This window comes from Poromitra crassiceps, assembly GCF_964638095.1.
Source record: "Poromitra crassiceps genome assembly, chromosome: 1".
NCBI classification, from domain to species: domain Eukaryota; kingdom Metazoa; phylum Chordata; class Actinopteri; order Beryciformes; family Melamphaidae; genus Poromitra; species Poromitra crassiceps.
Genome location: NC_139623.1, coordinates 79,063,984 through 79,083,320, shown reverse-complemented (window position 1 = coordinate 79,083,320; position 19,337 = coordinate 79,063,984). Strand labels below are relative to the sequence as shown.

Genomic DNA, 19,337 nt, shown 5'->3' with positions numbered 1-19,337 from the left:
AGAAAGTCATTGTAGAAGCCATTTCTTGATTTAGTTCTCATTTAAATCAAATTCACATTCTAAAATGTAAATCTAATTAAAAAATAAAATGCGGTGCACTTGCTGCATAACCCTTCATGAACCTTTTGGAACACATTACCAGCATCAACTACAAAGTAGAACAATTTGAAATGTTCAATGTTTGCCGTGTTGTTAGAAAAAACTATTGAGGCTTTAGTTATTGAACTCCATTTTGCTTTCTAAAGATACACGATGAAGCAGATTAAATCATCAAACCCATTCTTCTTTGGCAGGAAAGCTTCCATCTCGAAGAAAACATTTGGTCTATCACTCTTGATTGAGTCCTGGATTTCATCGATGGCATTCATTTCCTCTGGACTTAATTTTTCTGTCTTGTTTTTTCCTTTGCATCTAAACATGGAAATGCATATTAAGTAATAGGCTATAACACAGCAATGGCCTTGCAACAGGTAATCACACCTACAGCACATTTTATGCAGATGATAGCGTATGCGTTGTTACCAAAATATAGATGATTAAAGCTGAAATGTACAACTTTTTCTACATTAAGAACACAACAATATTTTATATGTTATCAGTGTGGTAATGTGGGAAAGCATTTTTTTTTATTATGTTGGGGACATTTTGGGCTGTATACCATTTGCTATAGATGTGTGTTGTATGGCCATGGGCAGTGGTCAGCTTATAGCAACAACAAGGAAAGGAGGAAGAGAAGAAGTGTTGGAGAACACTAGCATTTTTTAAAAGAAATACACAATTAAAATACACAGTATGGGGATATATATATATATATATATATATATATAGTGTATATATATAGTGTGTGTGTGTATATATATATATATATAAATATATATATATATATATATATATATATATATATATATATATATATATATATATATATATATCTCACAATGCTGTTCCACCAAAATATTGCGATATGCAATGTTACTGCAGACGGCAAGACAGTGCACCTATTAATAATGTATGCAAAATAAATCACAAAAATCTAATTTCTTTCGTTTTTCACACTTTTTCACATCAAAACTTCATTTTTCAAGATTTCATTGATAACAGTAATCTACAGTTTGCTGACGTCACCTAGTACTATCAAATTTCTACCCCATTTCAACCAATCATTTCACGACATGCAGCTGTCAATCAACTCTTCATTTCAGGATAATTTTATCTTCCAAATGAAGTAGAAAATGGCGCCTAGTGCCTGTCATCTGGCAGAATTCCTATCCCATAAACTAACTACTAACTTGGCCAATTGTATGAAACATGAACAAAAAACAAAAGCGATAATGTCTAAGAATGCAAAGAAATGTAACTGGCTCGTTAAAACGCGCATTCCAGGAATATCGTATTTACAGAAATAGCGAGAAAGGCGCGCGCTTGAGAGCGTGGTTGTCAGGGGTCGCCGCTCGGAGATTCCAGGCGGGCGGGCAGCACCCATGCATCGGATTGTCCGCTCGCTCCGCACGAAGCAGGTGGCTGCCTGGTACTCCGCGGATCCCACTCGCGTAGCACGACAACACGCTGAATCCCACTCGATTTGGGGGTGGAACACGCCATGATTGGCCAATGCCAAAGCCAGTCCCCAGAATTGTCAAATCAAATCATCGACACCCGGCATTGTGCGGCTTGTGGTCCGCCTCTCAACCCTGTCATCTCAGACAAGATTTGTTTGAGTCTCCGACGCTCGCGCATTTGCATTCTCCTCCGGTTCACTTCGACTTTAAGATGTAGTACACTGGCAGCATGTTTGCTGAGCTCAGTCAATACCTACTCTTCCAGTGAAACAGCAAGTTCTTTCAGTTTCTTCCTCTGGCGTGCAATAGCACCGGAGCAGCTCTCTTGCAGTTTGGTGACCTCCTCAAGTTTCTGTTTATATAGACGATGGGTCTCCTGGAGATAAAAATAAATAAATAAATACATAAATATATACAATAGAGGAACATGTGTGAAAATATAACTGTTCACTAACAACCTTCTTCACATTTTAATGGAGTGTACTTATTATGGGGTACCACGGGCTAAATTCACTTATTGTACCCCGTAGTTACCCTGTAAGTACAGGTGTGGTACCCCGTAATTACCCTATAAGTACAGATCTTGTTACCCTGTAGTTACAGGCTAAATTCACTTCTTGTACCCCGTACTTACCCTGTAAGTACAGGTGTGGTACCCCGTAATTACCCTATAAGTACAGATCTTGTTACAGGGTTATTTGCAGGCTGTATCCTAAAGCGTTACTGCGCGACGAAAGAAAGAAAGAAAGAAAGAAAGAAAGAAAGAAAGAAAGAAAGAAAAAAGAAAGAAAGAAAGAAAGAAAAAAGTTTGACATCTCTGCATTCTGGATCAAAGTCAAGCTAAATATCATGAGATAACGTCCTCGGTGATGTCTTGTCTTGTTGCAGACAGCCCAGGGCTCCCATATTGATGAGTTACAATGTTTTTAAGTTGTATAATAAAGTGCAAGTTCAGGCAAGGAAAATATGTTCTGTGTGTCTAATATCACGACACCCCCCCCCCCCCCCCCCCCCCCCCGCCGGTCCGCAGCAAGATTGTCAGTATTAAACCGGTCCGCGGTGCAAAAAAGGTTGGGGACCCCTGATATAACCTAACCCTATAATAGTCATTGTCAGGATTTGTGGGGGATGGCTAAAATCTCTTTGGGGGGGGCGCGCGCACAAAAAATCCTCTATGCAGGAAAACCTCTTCTGTGCTTCAACATCAAAAGACCTCAACTGATGACTTCAGTTCAACAGTTGCCAAGTTAAATTGACATGTGAAGGTTTACATTTTTAATCAATATGTAGTGAACTAAGCTCCAAAAGTATCTGGAGTAGCACACTATTTGATGTTTTCCACATTCACAGCTTTAGGTTTAGAATATTTTCAGCCATTTCTAGGATTGGGTATGATCGCTTGGATTTGAACGATTCTGATTCCGAGTCGGATTCTGCTTATCGATTGCGGTTCTTAATGATTCTTAATGATGGTATGGAGGAAACCCCAGGGGAGCACGGGGGGAGAACATGCAAACTCCACACAGAAAGGCTCTTTTCATGAGATAGCCCATCTGGGCACTAGGGACTGAAGGCATGGTGAGACATACCCCCACTGCCAGGCAGGAATCCAAACCAGGACCTTCACAGAAAAAACTTTTATATTAAAAAAAAAAACCTAGCAGAAGTCATATTCATGCAGGGTGCAGATTAAAAGCCTCAAGAGATCATATCTGCTGGCAAAGTAAGGCAATCTATGGAACAACGGGCTGTATCACAGTATCTGTACGTTTTACAGTCCAGAAAGAGCACCAGTGGGTAGCTTTAGGAGACGGGAGTCCATGCATACATTCAAACTAGATACAGGCGCAGCAGGCAGACAAACTCGTTGGTTTTACTGGCAGACTACAAGCCAAAAGGTGCATACCGCGGCCGCCATCACCACAGAAACATTCTGGATTTGATTATCCAGTAGGGTTGGCACGATGGACGATGGCATCTACCATCGTGATGGGCCGACCCCCCATCGACCTCTAAGCCTTCTACATCGGATCATCGTATTAATTATCTGCTCGAATTAAAACTGTGCCGTTTTAATAATAAAAAAGGCCAAGTCCACTTACCGGGGGACGCGCCGGCGGCATTAAACAAGCGCACCCAGTTCAGTTCAGGGAAGCCTCCCCTCCCCCTCCTCCTCCTCCGCTCCACTGCTTCTCTGAACTGGGTGCGCTTGTTTAACTCATTGAGTGCCAATGACGACTTTAGTCGTCAATTGCTTTAGTAACGTTGAGTGCCAAAGACGACTAAAGTCGTCAATTGCGTTTTTTGACGGTGGGACGTGTATCAAAGCCAGATCCATCTCCTGTGAAAGTATGGTGGCTGTTGAATGTGTAAAAGCTACTTTAGGGACCCATTAGGTGGCGACAGTGCTCTCCAGATTAGAGAAAGGCCAGGAGAAAAGAGAGAAGAAGTCATGAGGAAACGGAAATCGCATCGATATGCATGAAGCATAACGTTAGCTGTGCCTGTGAACAGCAGTCAATCTGCTGACACCACAATTGAGCTCCTCCGGCTCCGCTGCAATAGCCCCTCCATATGATTTAGTTGCCGACACCAGCCTCTTTCTGAAAAGTTACATTATTCTCAGCTGGGAGCCGGGACAGGCTGTGAAAAAGCGGGGGGATGCAGCGCACTTTTCAGTGCAGACGGAGCAAAAGCAGAGCGAGAGCAAACGCAGCGACACTCAGAGTCGCGCAGAGACACTCCCACGAAGGAGGAGGAGGAGGGGGGTGGGGCACGCAGGGCAGCGTACAACACACAACACCCACACAGCAGGCTCGATTGACAGAGACAGGCAAACAAGCTATCTGATGCCCACCAGCAGTAAATCAAGACCAGCAAGAAGGTGTAGGGTCTGCGCACGCAGGGGCCAGCGCTGCTGGTTGCAGCTAAAAAATATTATTTTGCCAAACAAAATTCCTTTGTTTTCACTGTTTTATTGAAGTAAATTATTTTTGAGGTGTCACATCAGAAAATATTACCTTCAGAGTCAGTCATGTGCTTGAAATGCTATATTTCACAAAAGGCTCAATATCTCAGCTTCTAGATGGAAACGCCAATTTTTTCTGTTTTTGACCTATCTTCTCCGGCTGATAACTAAAGAACGGAAAATGATATCAATAAACTTTTTTTTGCTGCTGATACAATAGTCTCATCGTTCTTTGTGCGTGTTCGGTGTTTACATAGTAATATCACACAATATTCTGTGGGCCTCGAGAAATCACTGAAAACGCTCTGAAACTCTGGCACTGGGAGCGTCCGTTCTCCAAAAGTGGCTGGCACTCAATGAGTTAATGTCGCGCATGAGAAGTCGGCTGTGTTGTTGTGAAAACTTTTTAAGACAAAGAAGAAACTTCACGTTCTTTCCTGTTTTCAACCCAAAGTGAGTACAAGTCTTCAACTGTGAATTTAACTCACCTGTTTCCAAAGTGAAAGTTGGAGTCGCTCCATAGATACAGCAGCTGCGTTTCTCTTAGCCTGGGAAACCAGCCCTTCACGTGAACTAACATTTCATTTGGTTCTCTGTGACGGTCTGGCCCCGGTGCCATGGGGAGGGTTTAGTAGAAGCTGCAGAGCGGAAGAGCCAATCAGCGACTCCGCTGTGATTGACAGCGCAAGTTGGCCAATCAGGAACGCCACTAGCACTGCACTAACAAAACAGTAATGGCCGCCTCCTTGCCTGATCGTCTCGAGGAGTCATGTCATGTCTAGTTTAAACAGCCATAAAGTGCAGTTAGTGCACAAATAGACTCAATAACAACAATTAAACAAGTACAGGAGTATCGCCGCAACCGCAGAGTTTCTCGGCGGAAAATATGTTTTTGCCATTCTCCCGAGTAAATTTGGGTTTGACGCTGATTGGCTGAAGGAGTTGTCTGTCAAGGCAACTACGCCCGCCCATGCTCCCGCCCCTGCTAAACCCTCCCCATGGCGCCGGGGCCAGACCGTCACGGAGAACCAAATGAAATGTGAGTTCACGTGACGGGCTGGTTTACCAGGCTACATTTCTCTAGCCATTTCTCCTAAACTCTCTCTCATTACATTAGGTTCAAAAGCCCATGCGAATCTAACGTTATATCAGCCAGTATTAATTCAGTCAGTTTTCTGCCAGCTAGTTAAATTCAACAAACACACATTGTTGGTGAGGATGTGCTGTAGCACAGAGCAGAGGCTAATAGCCTATCCAAGCCCGCTGGTATCATGTAGAGCTCAGCTGTCCTGTTAACTCATTGAGTGCCATGGACGGACATGTTCGTCATTTCAAATAGTAACGTAGAGTGCCAAGGACGGACATGTTCGTCAATTGCGTTTTTTGACGGTGGGGCGTCGATCAAAGCCTTCTGCCTCTCCTGTACAAATATTATAGCTATTGGAGGTCTATAACCTATTTTACAGAACCCTTAGGTGGCGACAGTGCTCTCCAGGTTAACAGAAAGGCAGAGAAAAACAGAGAATAAGTCGTTGGGGAAACGGAAATCGCATCGCATCCGTATGCATCGATATGCATGAAGCGTTTTAACGTTAGATGTGCCCGCAGCAGCCAATCTGCTCCCACAATTGAGCTCCTCCATGTCCGCTGCGACAGCCCAGGCCATTCGCATGATCAGCCGTGGAGTTATTATTCTCAACTGGAAGCATAGGAGCCGGTGACAAGCACACGCGGAAGGCTGTAAAAATCTGGATGTCGCGCACCCCTCACAGTGCAGAGCAAATTCAGCAGAGAGCCACCTCCCATACAGGAGGAGTGTGCAGTTGAGGCGGGGCGGGGCGGGGCGGGGCGGGGGGGGGGCGGGGCGGGGCGGGGCGGGGCGAGGCGGGGCGGGGCGGGGCGGGGCGGGGCGGGGCGGGGGGGGGGGGGGGGGGGAATCACGCAGAGCAGCACACAACACTGACCCAGACAGACCCAGGCAGCAGGACAGGGTTGGCAAACGCAAGCCAGAATATCCGATGCCCACCAGCAGCAAATCAAGAAAGCAAAGAAGCTGCAACCAGCAGCGCACGCAGGGGCCAGCGCTGCTGGTTGCAGCTAAAAAATATTATTCTGCCAAACAAAATTCCCTGGCCTTCACTGTTTTATTGAAGGAAATTATTTTTGAGGTGTGACTACATCAGAAAATTAGCTTCAGAGTCAGTGATGTGTTTGAAATGTTTAATTTCACAAAAGGGCCATTATCTCAGCTTCTAGAAAAAAACTGCTCTTTTTTGTTAAATCAAGCTATCTTCTCCGGCTGATAACTAAAGAACGTAAAATGATATCAATAAACCTGTTTTTGCTGATGATAGAAAAGAGTCTCATCGTTCTTTTTGCGTGTTCATTGTTTACATAGTAATATCACACAATATTCTGTGGGCCTCGAGAAATCACTGAAAAAAGCTCTGAAACTCTGGCACTGGGAGCGTCCGTTCTCCAAAAGTGGCTGGCACTCAATGAGTTAACGTGAACGCATTGCAGCGGCTAGCCAAATGGCATTACACCAACGCAGTGACTTAATAAATAACGAATTATTCCCCCCACCCCTACCCGTCAATGACGATGCCATCGTCCAACACAATGTTTCACTGTAAAACAATCACAATGGGTATTTTGATGAAATCGCACAACCCTATTCTCCAGTTTGAGTTCTCAACACTAGCCATTTCCAGGGATGCAGCAGAGGGTAAACTAAACCTATCATTTGTTTACTTGTTGAATAGTTTACCACCTTTGCGATATAACATCAGTAACGCTAAATGCATTGTTCATATACACCCTATATGCTGTAAACCTGTCAAATATGAAAGGACATGGTCTTTTAAAGGGGAAAGATACATAATGTATCGACACAGGCAAGGCTGGAATCGAACCTGGGTCTGTCGAGTGCAACACGTTAACCATCATCAGACCCGACAATGAGACCGGGTCGCTACACTACAGTACCTCCGCCTGCGCTCCGCAGCCAGGGCCGTTCCGCTCCCTCACGCATCCAGGGGGCCTGTGCCTCCGATGACTTTCCCAACCGACAGATTCCAATTCTGATACCAATGTAATGGCACAGGCGAGGCTGGTATCGAACCCGGGTCTGTCATTCACAAGCGCAACACGTTAACCATCAGACCAAAGGGACAATCCCATTGGCCAAGGACCAATGTGCACACTTTATATATGGAGACTGGGTAGCTACAATAATAAATGAATAATAAATGAATGCTGTTAATGCTGGTTGTTTACATTTTTGGTTGTCTTGTGATGGTCATCAACTGGAGGTCAGTTAGTTTAACCACCCTTTTATTTGCCACGACATCACTAAGTATGGAGTAATAATATTACTCCATACTTACTTTACTTCTTCTTTTTCACCCCAACCATATTATGGTTGGGGTGAAAAAGAAGAAGTAAACATGGGTGTGGGTCATTGTTGTAGTCGTCAGTCCGAGTCATCGAGCTTGAGTTTGCAAGCTTGGAATTGCATCATTTTAGGAGCAAGGCCATTTGGCCTTTGGTGTTACAAATTTTCTTTTTAAGGCCTTGATATACTCGCCGAATGCGCCGAGGGGTGTGCCGCGGCGGGCAAGCCTGCCTGCGCAGCCTGCGTGCAGCTCCGCGAAAATGTGACTCGACGCAAACAGCGCGAGTATAATATAATATAGATGGGGAGATAGCAGGAGAGAGTGAACGCTATTACCAAGTATATGCACTACATTCTCTCCTTGGGCTAACTTCTAGTCATTGAAATCCTAGTGAAATCACACAATTTACTCATTTTGCTGAGGACTCCCCTGCGACCCCTCGTCAAGCTGACATTCGAGTGTATTCACCTTATTCAGTTTCACCACGCCCACTTTTTCTCTCTTCCACGTTCAACGCAAACGTATTTGTTCTTCCGGTTCAGCGCTAGTTGCCTACTGTGGCTAATAATAGCCGCTAGTTAGTTATGTTATATGGCAGTAAAATGCCACTGAATGACCAAATTGATATAACTTTTAACCATTTCGAGTAACACTGTTTCCATACGGATCACCAGCGTTAGTTTGTTGTTTATAACGTGGCTATATTCATAACGTTTCTATCTCGGATGCGTTATTTCGAATCCCACATAGGTTACGCCTGGTGCAACCTATGTGGGTTTCAGGATGAAACAGTCTCGACTCCACTAACGTCATCTTTAGAGCACAATATTCCTGGAATGCAAGTTTAACTAAGCAGTTACATGTCCTCTGCATTCTACATAAAATTAAGATATTACGGGTTGTTTTATTTTGTATGTTACATAGTTATTGGCCAAGATAAGTTAGTTTATGGGGGAGTAATTCTGCCAGTTTAGGAGGGGAGTGTGGGCGGCCATCTTGCCTGCGGGGTTTTTGGCAAGTCTAAAACGGAAATACTATTACGAAATGACGTAATGCGGAAGCGTCCATGTGTGGGCAAAGAATAAGGTGAATAGGACCAGCTGCCACCATCAAGGCTCCAAGTCAAGGCGGACGCGGAAGTATTTTTCAGCCTTTAGGCCACAAAGGCCACATGCCAGGGCACAAAGGCCACATGCAGCGGGGGAGGGTACACCGGGGCAGAGGGTGCGCCCGCCCCCAGGCCCACTCGTCACAGTGAACCCCCATCAAAAAAAAGAAAAAAATATTTTTTTTTTGCAGGCCAAGCCAGGCCAGGCCACCGGGCTTCGGCCCGACGGCCGGCGGCGTGGGCCCCCCTAAAAGCTTCGCCCCCTCTGGGCTGATAGGGTCGCTCCGCCCCTGGCCACATGCCAGGGGCAAAGGCCAATGAGTGAAATGAGAGAATTTGGAGCCTACATAATAAATAACATGACATGCATGAAACACACACACACACACACACACACACACACACATACACACACACACACACACACACACACACACACACCTAAACTGGGTTATATATGGAGGTATGGATGGGGATATGGAACCAAAAAATTCATACTGTATCTCGATATTTTTAGGCTGAATGGCGATACACGATACATCTCGGTATTTTCTACGAAGTGGGCTAAATGTTCAAGTCAAAAAGCCACATGTGAGAAGTAGTCAGATGTCACAATTTGTCCTGAGGGCGGATCCTCCTGGATCCTCCCGTCACTGTTCCCCTCCGCCCTCCCACTCTGGCAGTTACTTTAGCAGTCCTTCATAACCCAGTCCCTACTTATTTACAGTCCATGCTCCTTACCTGGACCTGTTGGTAGTCCTTCTCCAAATCCCCCCATTCCTGTAAACATTCGGCCACGCCAGTCGGACTGGACAACATGTTTTCCTTTTAAATTCTACGAAAGAAAAGTTTAGCTCCACTGTCCCCTGACTTTTACCATTGGCTTTTTACGTCCTTTCAGCCCATCAGCTGTCAAGCCCACTCGAATTTAAAAAGTACAACTTCCGGCCATACCTTCAAAATAAAATGTTTACACGAATCTGTGTGTGTGTGTGTGCGTGTGTGTGTGTGTGTGTGTGTGTGTGTGCGTGCGCGCGTGCGTGCGTGTGCGTGCGTGAGAGAGCGAGAGAGAGAGAGAGAGAGAGAGAGAGAGAGAGAGAGAGAGAGAGAGAGACAGACAGAGATATGATTTTGTTTGTCTGTACCCTAAAATATGATTTCTTTCCGGGAGTTACAATTTTGATACCGTTATTTGGGGGGCCATGTCACTTGACTTCCAGTTTTATTCTATCTATTTGTAGCTAGCTTGACGCAGCTTTGTCAACTGTGACGTTTGACCAATCAAATGTCCCGTTGGAGTTTTCGGTGCCTGGCTTCTTGGAATAACCTTGTTCAGAATCAGGATATATGTTGGGAAATTTCTTTTAAGATTATTCATCGGTGTTATCCTGTCAAGTCATTTATGGTAAGGTATAAGAAGGATATTGATGTGACCTGCACTTTTTGTAACTTGCACCCAGAGACTGTATTTCATTTGTTTTGGACCTGTGAACACACTCGGAAGCTGTGGCAAGGTATATGTCGTTTCATTTTAGACTCTATATATGACACATTTGTGCTTCACTTGAAGGATGTGTTGTTTGGGTTTACTAATTACAAGAGAGATTTAGATAATGAATTCTTTCTTTGTAATCTCATCATATTACTGGCAAAGTTTTATATCCATAAATGTAAGGTGTTGAAAATGAAACCCTCTTTTTTCACGTTTAAGAAAGAAGCAGAGTCCTACATCAGAACATTAGCTACCTCATGCAATAGTAAAGCTGTGAAAACCTTGAATTTATGCTCCAATTTTGGCATTTTGCTTTAACTGTAATTTATATGTATACTGCACTTTTTTGTTCTTTTTGTAATTGCAATGTTTTTTCTGTAATCCCTGGCGTTGTATATTTGTTTGTTTGTTATTCTTTGTCATTGTATCACTATTGTTGTCAATAAAAAAAAAAATAAAAAAAAAAAAAAAAAAAAGTTTTCGGTGCCTCGTCTTAGCCAATCAGCGCCTTCGAACAGCTGCTTGCGGGCAGAGCCTGTATTTGGTGTCGTCAGAGTGGACTGTGGAGAACTTTCACCAGAGATTTCCAATATATCCCACTGTCTTTGCTGTCACTAGCGTTAACGGACCCCCATAAAGCATTCCATCATTGTAACTAATAGCTACAATTAAAATAGGCATTTATAGTAGCATAAATGTGTTTCATTTTAATGGCTAATAAAGAGGAATTATAAAAAATAATTCACAAATGAAAGAATCCAAAATGATTTACAAAACGACAATAAACTAGTCAATTAAAACATTTATTTAAAATGTAGTTTAAAAAGAGAAATCAATTGTATTCACAAATTGAATTAATCAGGCATCTAAAAGGGCAATTTCCTTTGCCACTGTGAGAGTGACAACTTATATCAGAGTTTAATCCTGCTGACTCACAAGTTAATGTTTTTCTTTGGGTTTCTAAGAAGAATAATACAGCTATGCATGCACTCATTATGTAGACTAAATTAAGGTCCTTGATGTGATGAAAAGGTTGAAAACACAAAATTTGCATTAATTTGGATTATTTCAATCTTTATCTGTTAGATTTAATAATACTGAAACAAATAGTGGACTGCAAATCTTTAATGCACCAAGCAAATATTTGTTATTCGCTGGGAAAAGTCAGAACCTTGATCGTGCTGTGGGTTCTTTGGTTAAAAACGAGTGTGAGGATGGCGAACAGGATAAGAGGCAGGGGCAGGCTTCAAGTTCACCACAAAATGTTTATTGTGGAGAAACTGGCACTTTCCATTTTGAGTTGCAACAAAAATACAAAAGGGGGAAAAAATACTTGATTGGGTTGAAAGCAAAAGACAAAATAACTCCAGCTCCACCAGAACTTACACTGGAACCCTTAGCCTAGGCTAAACCCATCCAAACGTGGGCACTAGCTATCAGGCCAGCAGTCCTGTACATTCCTGGATAATGGAAAAGTGAACTCTCTCACACGTGTGCTTGCCTGTTAAATAGCCCAAGCCCCTACAAACACAGGACCGACAATCAGTGTCAATTAAAGAACCAACAGATAAAGGGTTACATTCAATACAATAATTTGTTACATTAGTATCACTGAATAACTGGATGACCAATCAAATATATTGCCATGTCCCAATCAATGTTCTAAGACACTCAAAATAGACATATACATTTTATTCTACTCAAATCACACTTGGCACAATCCACTACCCCTCTCTTCCAATGAGGGTGGACTCCTCCGCCTCTGTTTCACACACCAGGTCTAAATGAAGAATTGCCAAGTGTTAATTAGCACCGACTGCACCACTGTAGTAGCCTGGTAAACCAGCCCGTCACGTGAACTCACATTTGATTTACCAAGTGACGGGCTGGTTTACCAGGCTACCACTGTAGTGAGACAGACTACGACGAATAAAATGTCACAAGCAAACAAACACCAACTCAACGGTATAATTCTATAGGGCATGGGTGTCGCCATGACAACGAGTCTCAGAAACATCGGTCAGTGTCTGTCCCAGAGTGTGAAGCTCCCAGTCTGACAGCTGCTGTACAAAGCCCCTGTTTGGCCTCATGTTGCTTTTACATTTCAACACATGCTCCCAGGCCTCCTGGAAAAGGCCAGTCACAATATCATGATGTAAAAAGGAAGTGGTAAATACATTAACAACAACCAAACCAAACCCCTTCATTATGTCCCAGACATGTACTGTATTTTAAGTAGGGATGCACCGATGTGAACATTTTGGCCAATACCATGTAAAACACATGTAAACACTATGAATTTGAAAGTTATGCATTTCTTTATATCCAAAACATTTGGAAAAGCCCATAAATCATAGATTTATCACAATGTTTCCTCTCAATGTGAACATTTTGGCGGATACCGATAACCAATATTAACATTGCAACATCGGACCGATGCCGATATGATGTGTTAAAAAATGACTAACATCTGCCGATATACCGATATGATTGCAGATATATCGTGCATCCCTAATTTGAAGGGATTACTGGAAGGTAAATTCCACTCCAACATGAGTTTCAAACTCCATTAATTTCTATGACAACATATTATACACCATCAAAGTGCATAAAGGCCACTTGCCTGCAGCGTGTGTTTCAGGTGGTGCATCAGAAAGGCCATGGTGCCAGCACTACAGCGGCTGATGCCATGACTGGAACATACCAGCACATGAGAGCCCATGTTCAAATGGGAACCTGAAAACAAGGAAGGAGTGACAGGTGGATGGCTCCATAATGACATTTAAAAAAAAGTTGTTGTTTACATCAGAGGAGGTTCTCAAAAGTTTTTCAGCCAAGGACCCCTTACAAGATAGAAAATATACCGGGGACCCACCCCCTCATTCTGATTTGTGATTTTGGGTTAAGCTTAAGTGTTTCCACGGTAACGTGCTTGACTTTTAAATTGATAGGTTTGTCACATTAGAATGTAATCCATGAACCATTTTAGATTTAAAGCATAACATATTTCCGTTGAACTATGAAGCTTTTGCAATTTTTTTATTTTATTTTTTATTTCCTTGAAATCTTTTCGCGGACCCCCTTACAAAGTGCCACGGACCCCTGGGGGTCCCCGGACCCCCATTTGAGAACCACTGGTTTACATTATAGCGAGCTATAGTGCCATCGCTACAAAGATTTGTGTCTCGAAATAAACATAATTCTCAGAATTTTGTTTATTTCAATACAAATGTATCATACATACTGTCTCGTTGCATCCCATCCCTATTAATAACTTTTATGGGTATAATTTTGTAGCCATAAAATAAGCATAAACAACTAGGCATCTCGCACGCTATTCGCACTCGATTCCTAGGCGAGCCTGCTGCATGGGCTCGCCCACCCTGCAGCTCGCCGAGCTGGCCCTGCAGCTCGCATACGCAGCTCGGCTGCGCCATGGCCTCCCCTGCCCTATTGGCGCACATGTGTGTGTGTGTGTGTGTGTGTGTTGCTCACAAAATGTTATTGCCCTTAAGTTTACATGTGCGCAGGTGTGTGTGTGTGTGTGTGTGCGCCCCCTTATGACATCACTAATGACATCAGTCTTAGGACATCACTGATGACATCATCAGTGATGTCACAATGCCCTTGTGTGTGTGTGTGTGTGTGTGTGTGTGTGTGTGTGTGTGTGTGTGTGTGTGTGTGTGTGTGTGTGTGTGTGTGTGTGTGTGTGTGTGTGTGTGTGTGTGTGTGTGTGTGTGTGTGAAAATTGAAACATTGCCCACATTGCCAAATTTATCCTTGTGTGTGTGACATCACTTCCGGGACAACAGGACACAGAATTGAAACATTGCCCACATTGCCAAATTTAGATAGATAGATAGATAGATAGATAGATAGATAGATAGATAGATAGATAGATAGATAGATAGATAGATACTTACCAATAAAAACACAAAGCCTTTCAAAGCTTGCATAGAAATCGGACATCACTGAATCCACAACAGGTATGTTAAGGATGGCCTGCTTTCCCTTTTCAAACCTAATTTCAAAAGAATGATTCACATTAGAAATTCATTCATAAAATAAAACAATTGTGATACAGCACATCCATAATATTCTCTATGTTGTACATTTCAAGTCATGCCTTACTCCAGACTGCTGCTCTGTGAGATATTGACCACAGCGCTAATTTTCAGGGCCTCACGGAGGTTGCGATTGGAGGCTTGCCTGTGGTCGCCCATATAGAGCAGACCTGCTATGATCTCCACTGGGTACATCTGGAGAGTTTCCAGCTCCTGAGATATTCAACACATATTACACTGTCATTCAAATCAGCATGTATCAACACTCTGAATCAAGAAAAAAATCCACCCTAAAACACTTTAGACCAATATTCCACTGAGTTCTAACAAGGGGCTTATTTGGCTCTTGAGCACCATGAAAACCAGAATATAAACTACTCACCATGATGAGATGCAGCTGGATGAGTTTGTGGAGTGCAGATTTTTTACTTACTTACACACACACACACACACACACACACACACACACACACACACACACACACACACACACACACACACACACACTACTCTAAGGTGAAACGTGTTACCTGTGCAATAACTGTGCAACAATAACTGTGCAATAACCGTCTCAAAGCTTTGCTTATAATAGATCGATAAACATCTGTGCAATGTCTGATGACTTATAGCCTTGTTTACAATCCAGTGTGGTTTATATATACTTGAGACTGTACATATATACAATTATTTTCTTATATTATTTTCTTCTTATATACATATTTATAACGTTCACTCTCCTCTACATCACACTTATTGTAAATAGCAGTTATACTTGTTTTATGTACCTCTGTCAACTCACTGTTTCTGTATGTTTAGCGTGTATGCATACCGCCCCCCTTCCTGAAAATACCCTGAAAAATTACAATTTAACACATTGGTGAACAGATTCAACTACACATCCTGCTGCTGTGATTTTCAACTGACATTTTTATTGATAGAAGGCAACATAGGAGAAGGATACCATTTAGGAGAGATGGTTCCTGTTTGGAAGACACAATCTACTTTTATTTACATACTAATTTCAGTGTAAAGAAAGAAAGAAAAACACATAAAGCAGAGGACTGCTTTATGGTCTTAAAATCAGTCTGTTGTTGAATCTGTTCAATCAACATCTGGCCTCATTCAAATGTCACAAAATCTACAAACTTGTCCAGCTGCAGCCAATCTTGGTGATTATTTTATATTCTGGTTTTCATGGCGGTCAAGTGCTGATTATCCCCCATGTTAAAACTAAGTGGAACATTGCTTTAAGAATGTCATGAAGCCCCCGTTCAGGGGTACGTATGTTACCATGATGGTGTACATGATTTTCATGGTTCTTAAGAAAGGGTAGAGAGCGGAGAACTTCTGATAGCCTCCTTTCACTATGCGGATGGGATAGAGGCTGGCTTTAGCCAGGGTTTGGGCACATTCCACAGCTCCACCTACAATCGTGGCCAAAGGAACAAGTTTGAAGAATGTCTCAAGCAATGTCTAAGCATGTTTTTGAGGGCATACACTGGCTGTCAAAAGTGTATAATATGCGGAACAATTACAATAGGCTTCCACACACTAAGTGCTGCCTTGGACCCCTAATAATAAATAAATAAATAAACAGCCAAACAAACAAACAAACAAACAAACAAACAAACAAACATATAAATAAACAAACAAACAAATAAACCTACACCCTTTCGGTCACAATTAACCCATTTTTGGTTTTTGTCAATGCTTCATAAGCAAGGACTTATTTTCTTTTTTTCTTTTTCTTTTTTTCTTTCATTGTTTTCTTTCATATATCGTTGTTGGGCAGGATCAACCTGGTGAAAATGATTATAGCACCTAAGATACATTATATTATATATAATGCTACCCATAACACTTCCACACATACTGTTGAAGCAGTACAACGAAATAATTGAATACTTTATATGGATGGGGAAAAAGCCTTCATTTGGCCGCGTTAAACTATATGCTGCCAAAGAAAGGGGGGGCTTGTCGCTCTCGAAGATTGACTGGTATCATTATGCCTTCTCTCTCTCACAGCTATCTAAAATGAACCTCCCACCGGACCAGGCTCCCGCTTGGTTAGGAATCGAAGAAGAATTAACATATCCATCCTCCTTAGAGGCCTTTTTGACCCAATTGGGAAGAGCAATACTGTTTAGGAACCCAGTATTATCTTTTGCCAGGGATTCCTGGAATTATGGCGCATCGCTTTACAAAAGCTAGTCCATGTCTCACACCCAAAGCTTCTTTTATATGGTACAATAAGAAGCTTCTGATAGGCAAGAAGACCTTTATCTGGGAACATTGGGTCAGGTCAGGGATACATCTCCTAGGTGATGTGTTTGGGAATGAAGAGATGAGGTCCTTTGAGGAGATAAAGGCTGAATATAATCTAAATGAATCAGAATCTTACAGATACTTACAATTAAGGCACTGTATATTGGCAAGTGTAAAGTCTAAACTTAACCAGCAAACAGGGATTCATGAATTATTTCATATAACATTGCAAAAAAAAGGGAGGTGCCTCAACATTTTATCAGCATATCAGGGATGCACACACACCACCATTAGAAGGCCTAAAAATATGTTGGGAGAAGGATGTTGGGGAAGAGATTTTGATGGGTGACTGGAAGAACCTTGTTGCAACCTGGCATAAATGCTCACGGGAGATACAATCTCAGCGTATTCATTATAAGATTATTAATAGAAGTTACTTGGAACCCTTGCAAACTAGCTAAACTGAAACTAAGGGACAATGATATCTGCAAGAGATGTGGTAAGGAGGCGGGGACCCTAGTGCACTTATTGTATTATTGTGAGAAGACAGTACGCATGTGGGATGATATTATTGATTTCTTGAATGGAATGCTGAAGATACCACTGGTTAAAACCCCAGCGCTTTGTCTGTTGGGATTGCTACCAGATAACATCAGAGTGACTAATCGTATGAGATTATGGCTACAATTGGCCATGACAACTGGTTGTAGAGTCACTCTGAGACACTGGAAGTCCTTAGTGCTGTCTACCTATAAAGAATGGATGGAAATAATGTGTCAAATGGCATCATATGAACGAGTCACATATAGAGTGGCGGGTAGAGAGGATTTATTTGAAGGTTTGGGGCGTATTCTTCACTGAAATCAAAGGATCTAATACTGAACTCTAAAGAGCATAATCTATGTGCTTTAGCTGTGTGTTTTTTCTTTTGTTTCCTTTTGTGTGTGTGTGTCTTTTTTGTTCCTGTATCTGCGTGGGATTTTGTAAGGTTATGTGTGTCTGTTATTGAAGTTGTATATTTTAATTTGCATTTTGGGGAGGGGAGGGGGGAGAAAAAGAAGAAAAAGTGAATCGATATTGTATTGCTATGGTTGCCCAGGTAACCTGTATTGATACATAACTGTCAAAAAAAAAAAAAAAAAAAATAAGAAAAAAAAGGTACAAATTCATCAACAGAATGACTACATTTCACACTTGCATGGCAGCACCTGTGAATTTCAGCCCACCTTGCCCTTGCAGAGAGCTTGTGTCAGTGTCGTACACCACTATGTACTGCATGCTGTCAATCTCTACTGCCTCTGGCATGAAGAATGTACCATCTGAATCCTGGAAAATGTGAAGGAAAGACGGAAAGCTTGCATATTTATACACTATATAACCTTGTATTACAGGTATTGTATTTCAGGCAGTGGAGTAGATGGAATGTGGACAAAATGATTCCCATACCCTTTTTACATGTCTAGCTGTTACGATATGGCTCACATTATAATGCTGCCTTTCACGAGCATCTAGAGAAAAGTGCAAATATGCCAATTATAACAGAAATTAAATAGCTTAAAACCAGAGCAATCATGCAGCCACATCAAAACGTATAATATTAGTGGTCACGTAGTCTAGCATTTAAAAATGAACATAGATACATCTAATCTCTTTACCAATCAAACAGAGATAGTTGATCTCTGCCAACCTGGGCAGATGGTGGTACTGGTTGAGGATGTTGTACAGTTCACATGGTTCACACATAATGATTCCAGGCATCGCAGAGGGCCTGGCAAGATGAAAACAATGCTGAAAAAACCTGTGACAATGTCGATGCGTCTACTTAAAGAAATATAACCCGAATACGTTGTTGCTTCTGATATCCACACAGAAACTAAAAAGTGAGCAAGCTAGCCAGCTATTGGTTTTGAAGGCCAAACGGTCTGTATCTGTGTATGGTTGCTAGACAACAGAGCGTCTTCCAGGATGGGGCATGACCCGACCCACTCTGCCTCTGATTGGCTTGGCCTGATATTTGATCCTAATCCTAACCAATCACCACTTCTCATGCCGGAAGAAGAAGAAGAAGAAGAAGAAGAAGAAGAAGAAGAAGAAGAAGAAGAAGAAGAAGAAGAAGAAGAAGAAGAAGAAGAAGAAGAAGAAGAAGAAGAAAATACACACTTTAACAGAATTGTGAGAGTACAAAATGAAGCTCTCAGAATCTGCACTCAGGTAGAGACAGGTGAGGCCCCGCTTGTTTTCAGAAGGGATAAACTGATGATGTCATAGGCCTACTGGAACTGGATACGTTTACGGGGTGTGTGGCTATGAGAACCCAGCCAAGGGGTTGTTACAAGAAATGTTGGGAATATAGTAGATTTAAGGGCAATGGATTTGGATGGACAGAAAAGGTTAAAGCAGAAGAATATGGACCGGAAAGTATTAATTTTAATAGCCCTACCCCTATATAAGTGTGATTCCGCCGTGGCTATTCCCGAAACCTG

At 42.2% G+C, this 19,337-nt stretch overlaps 2 protein-coding genes across 3 annotated transcripts in view; both read right to left on the bottom strand.

Annotated features, from left to right (window-relative positions):
* The window catches only part of tmem120aa (transmembrane protein 120Aa), a 32,324-nt gene extending 22,424 nt beyond the window's left edge, over nucleotides 1-9,900 (bottom strand). The window contains exons 1-3 of one of the 2 annotated variants that reach the window (XM_083646965.1): nucleotides 9,775-9,900; nucleotides 1,817-1,935; nucleotides 277-411 (exon numbers count right to left, since the gene is read on the bottom strand). In XM_083646965.1, the coding sequence (XP_083503091.1) occupies nucleotides 277-411; nucleotides 1,817-1,935; nucleotides 9,775-9,852 (332 nt within the window). In that variant the 5' untranslated portion in view covers nucleotides 9,853-9,900. Of the gene's footprint in view, nucleotides 1-276; nucleotides 412-1,816; nucleotides 1,936-5,015; nucleotides 5,126-9,774 lie in introns of those variants that run through there. The other variant, XM_083646966.1, reaches the window with a different exon arrangement.
* A 2,598-nt stretch (nucleotides 9,901-12,498) lies between these two features.
* styxl1 (serine/threonine/tyrosine interacting-like 1) lies at nucleotides 12,499-18,612 on the bottom strand (the record flags this gene model as incomplete). The annotated part of the gene is made up of 8 exons (XM_083658842.1): nucleotides 12,499-12,651; nucleotides 13,149-13,261; nucleotides 14,449-14,546; nucleotides 14,657-14,802; nucleotides 15,880-16,013; nucleotides 18,081-18,180; nucleotides 18,337-18,362; nucleotides 18,510-18,612. 8 exons carry the CDS (start codon nucleotides 18,610-18,612, stop codon nucleotides 12,499-12,501), a joined length of 873 nt encoding a protein of 290 aa, XP_083514968.1.
* Between the last annotated feature and the right edge of the window lie 725 nt (nucleotides 18,613-19,337).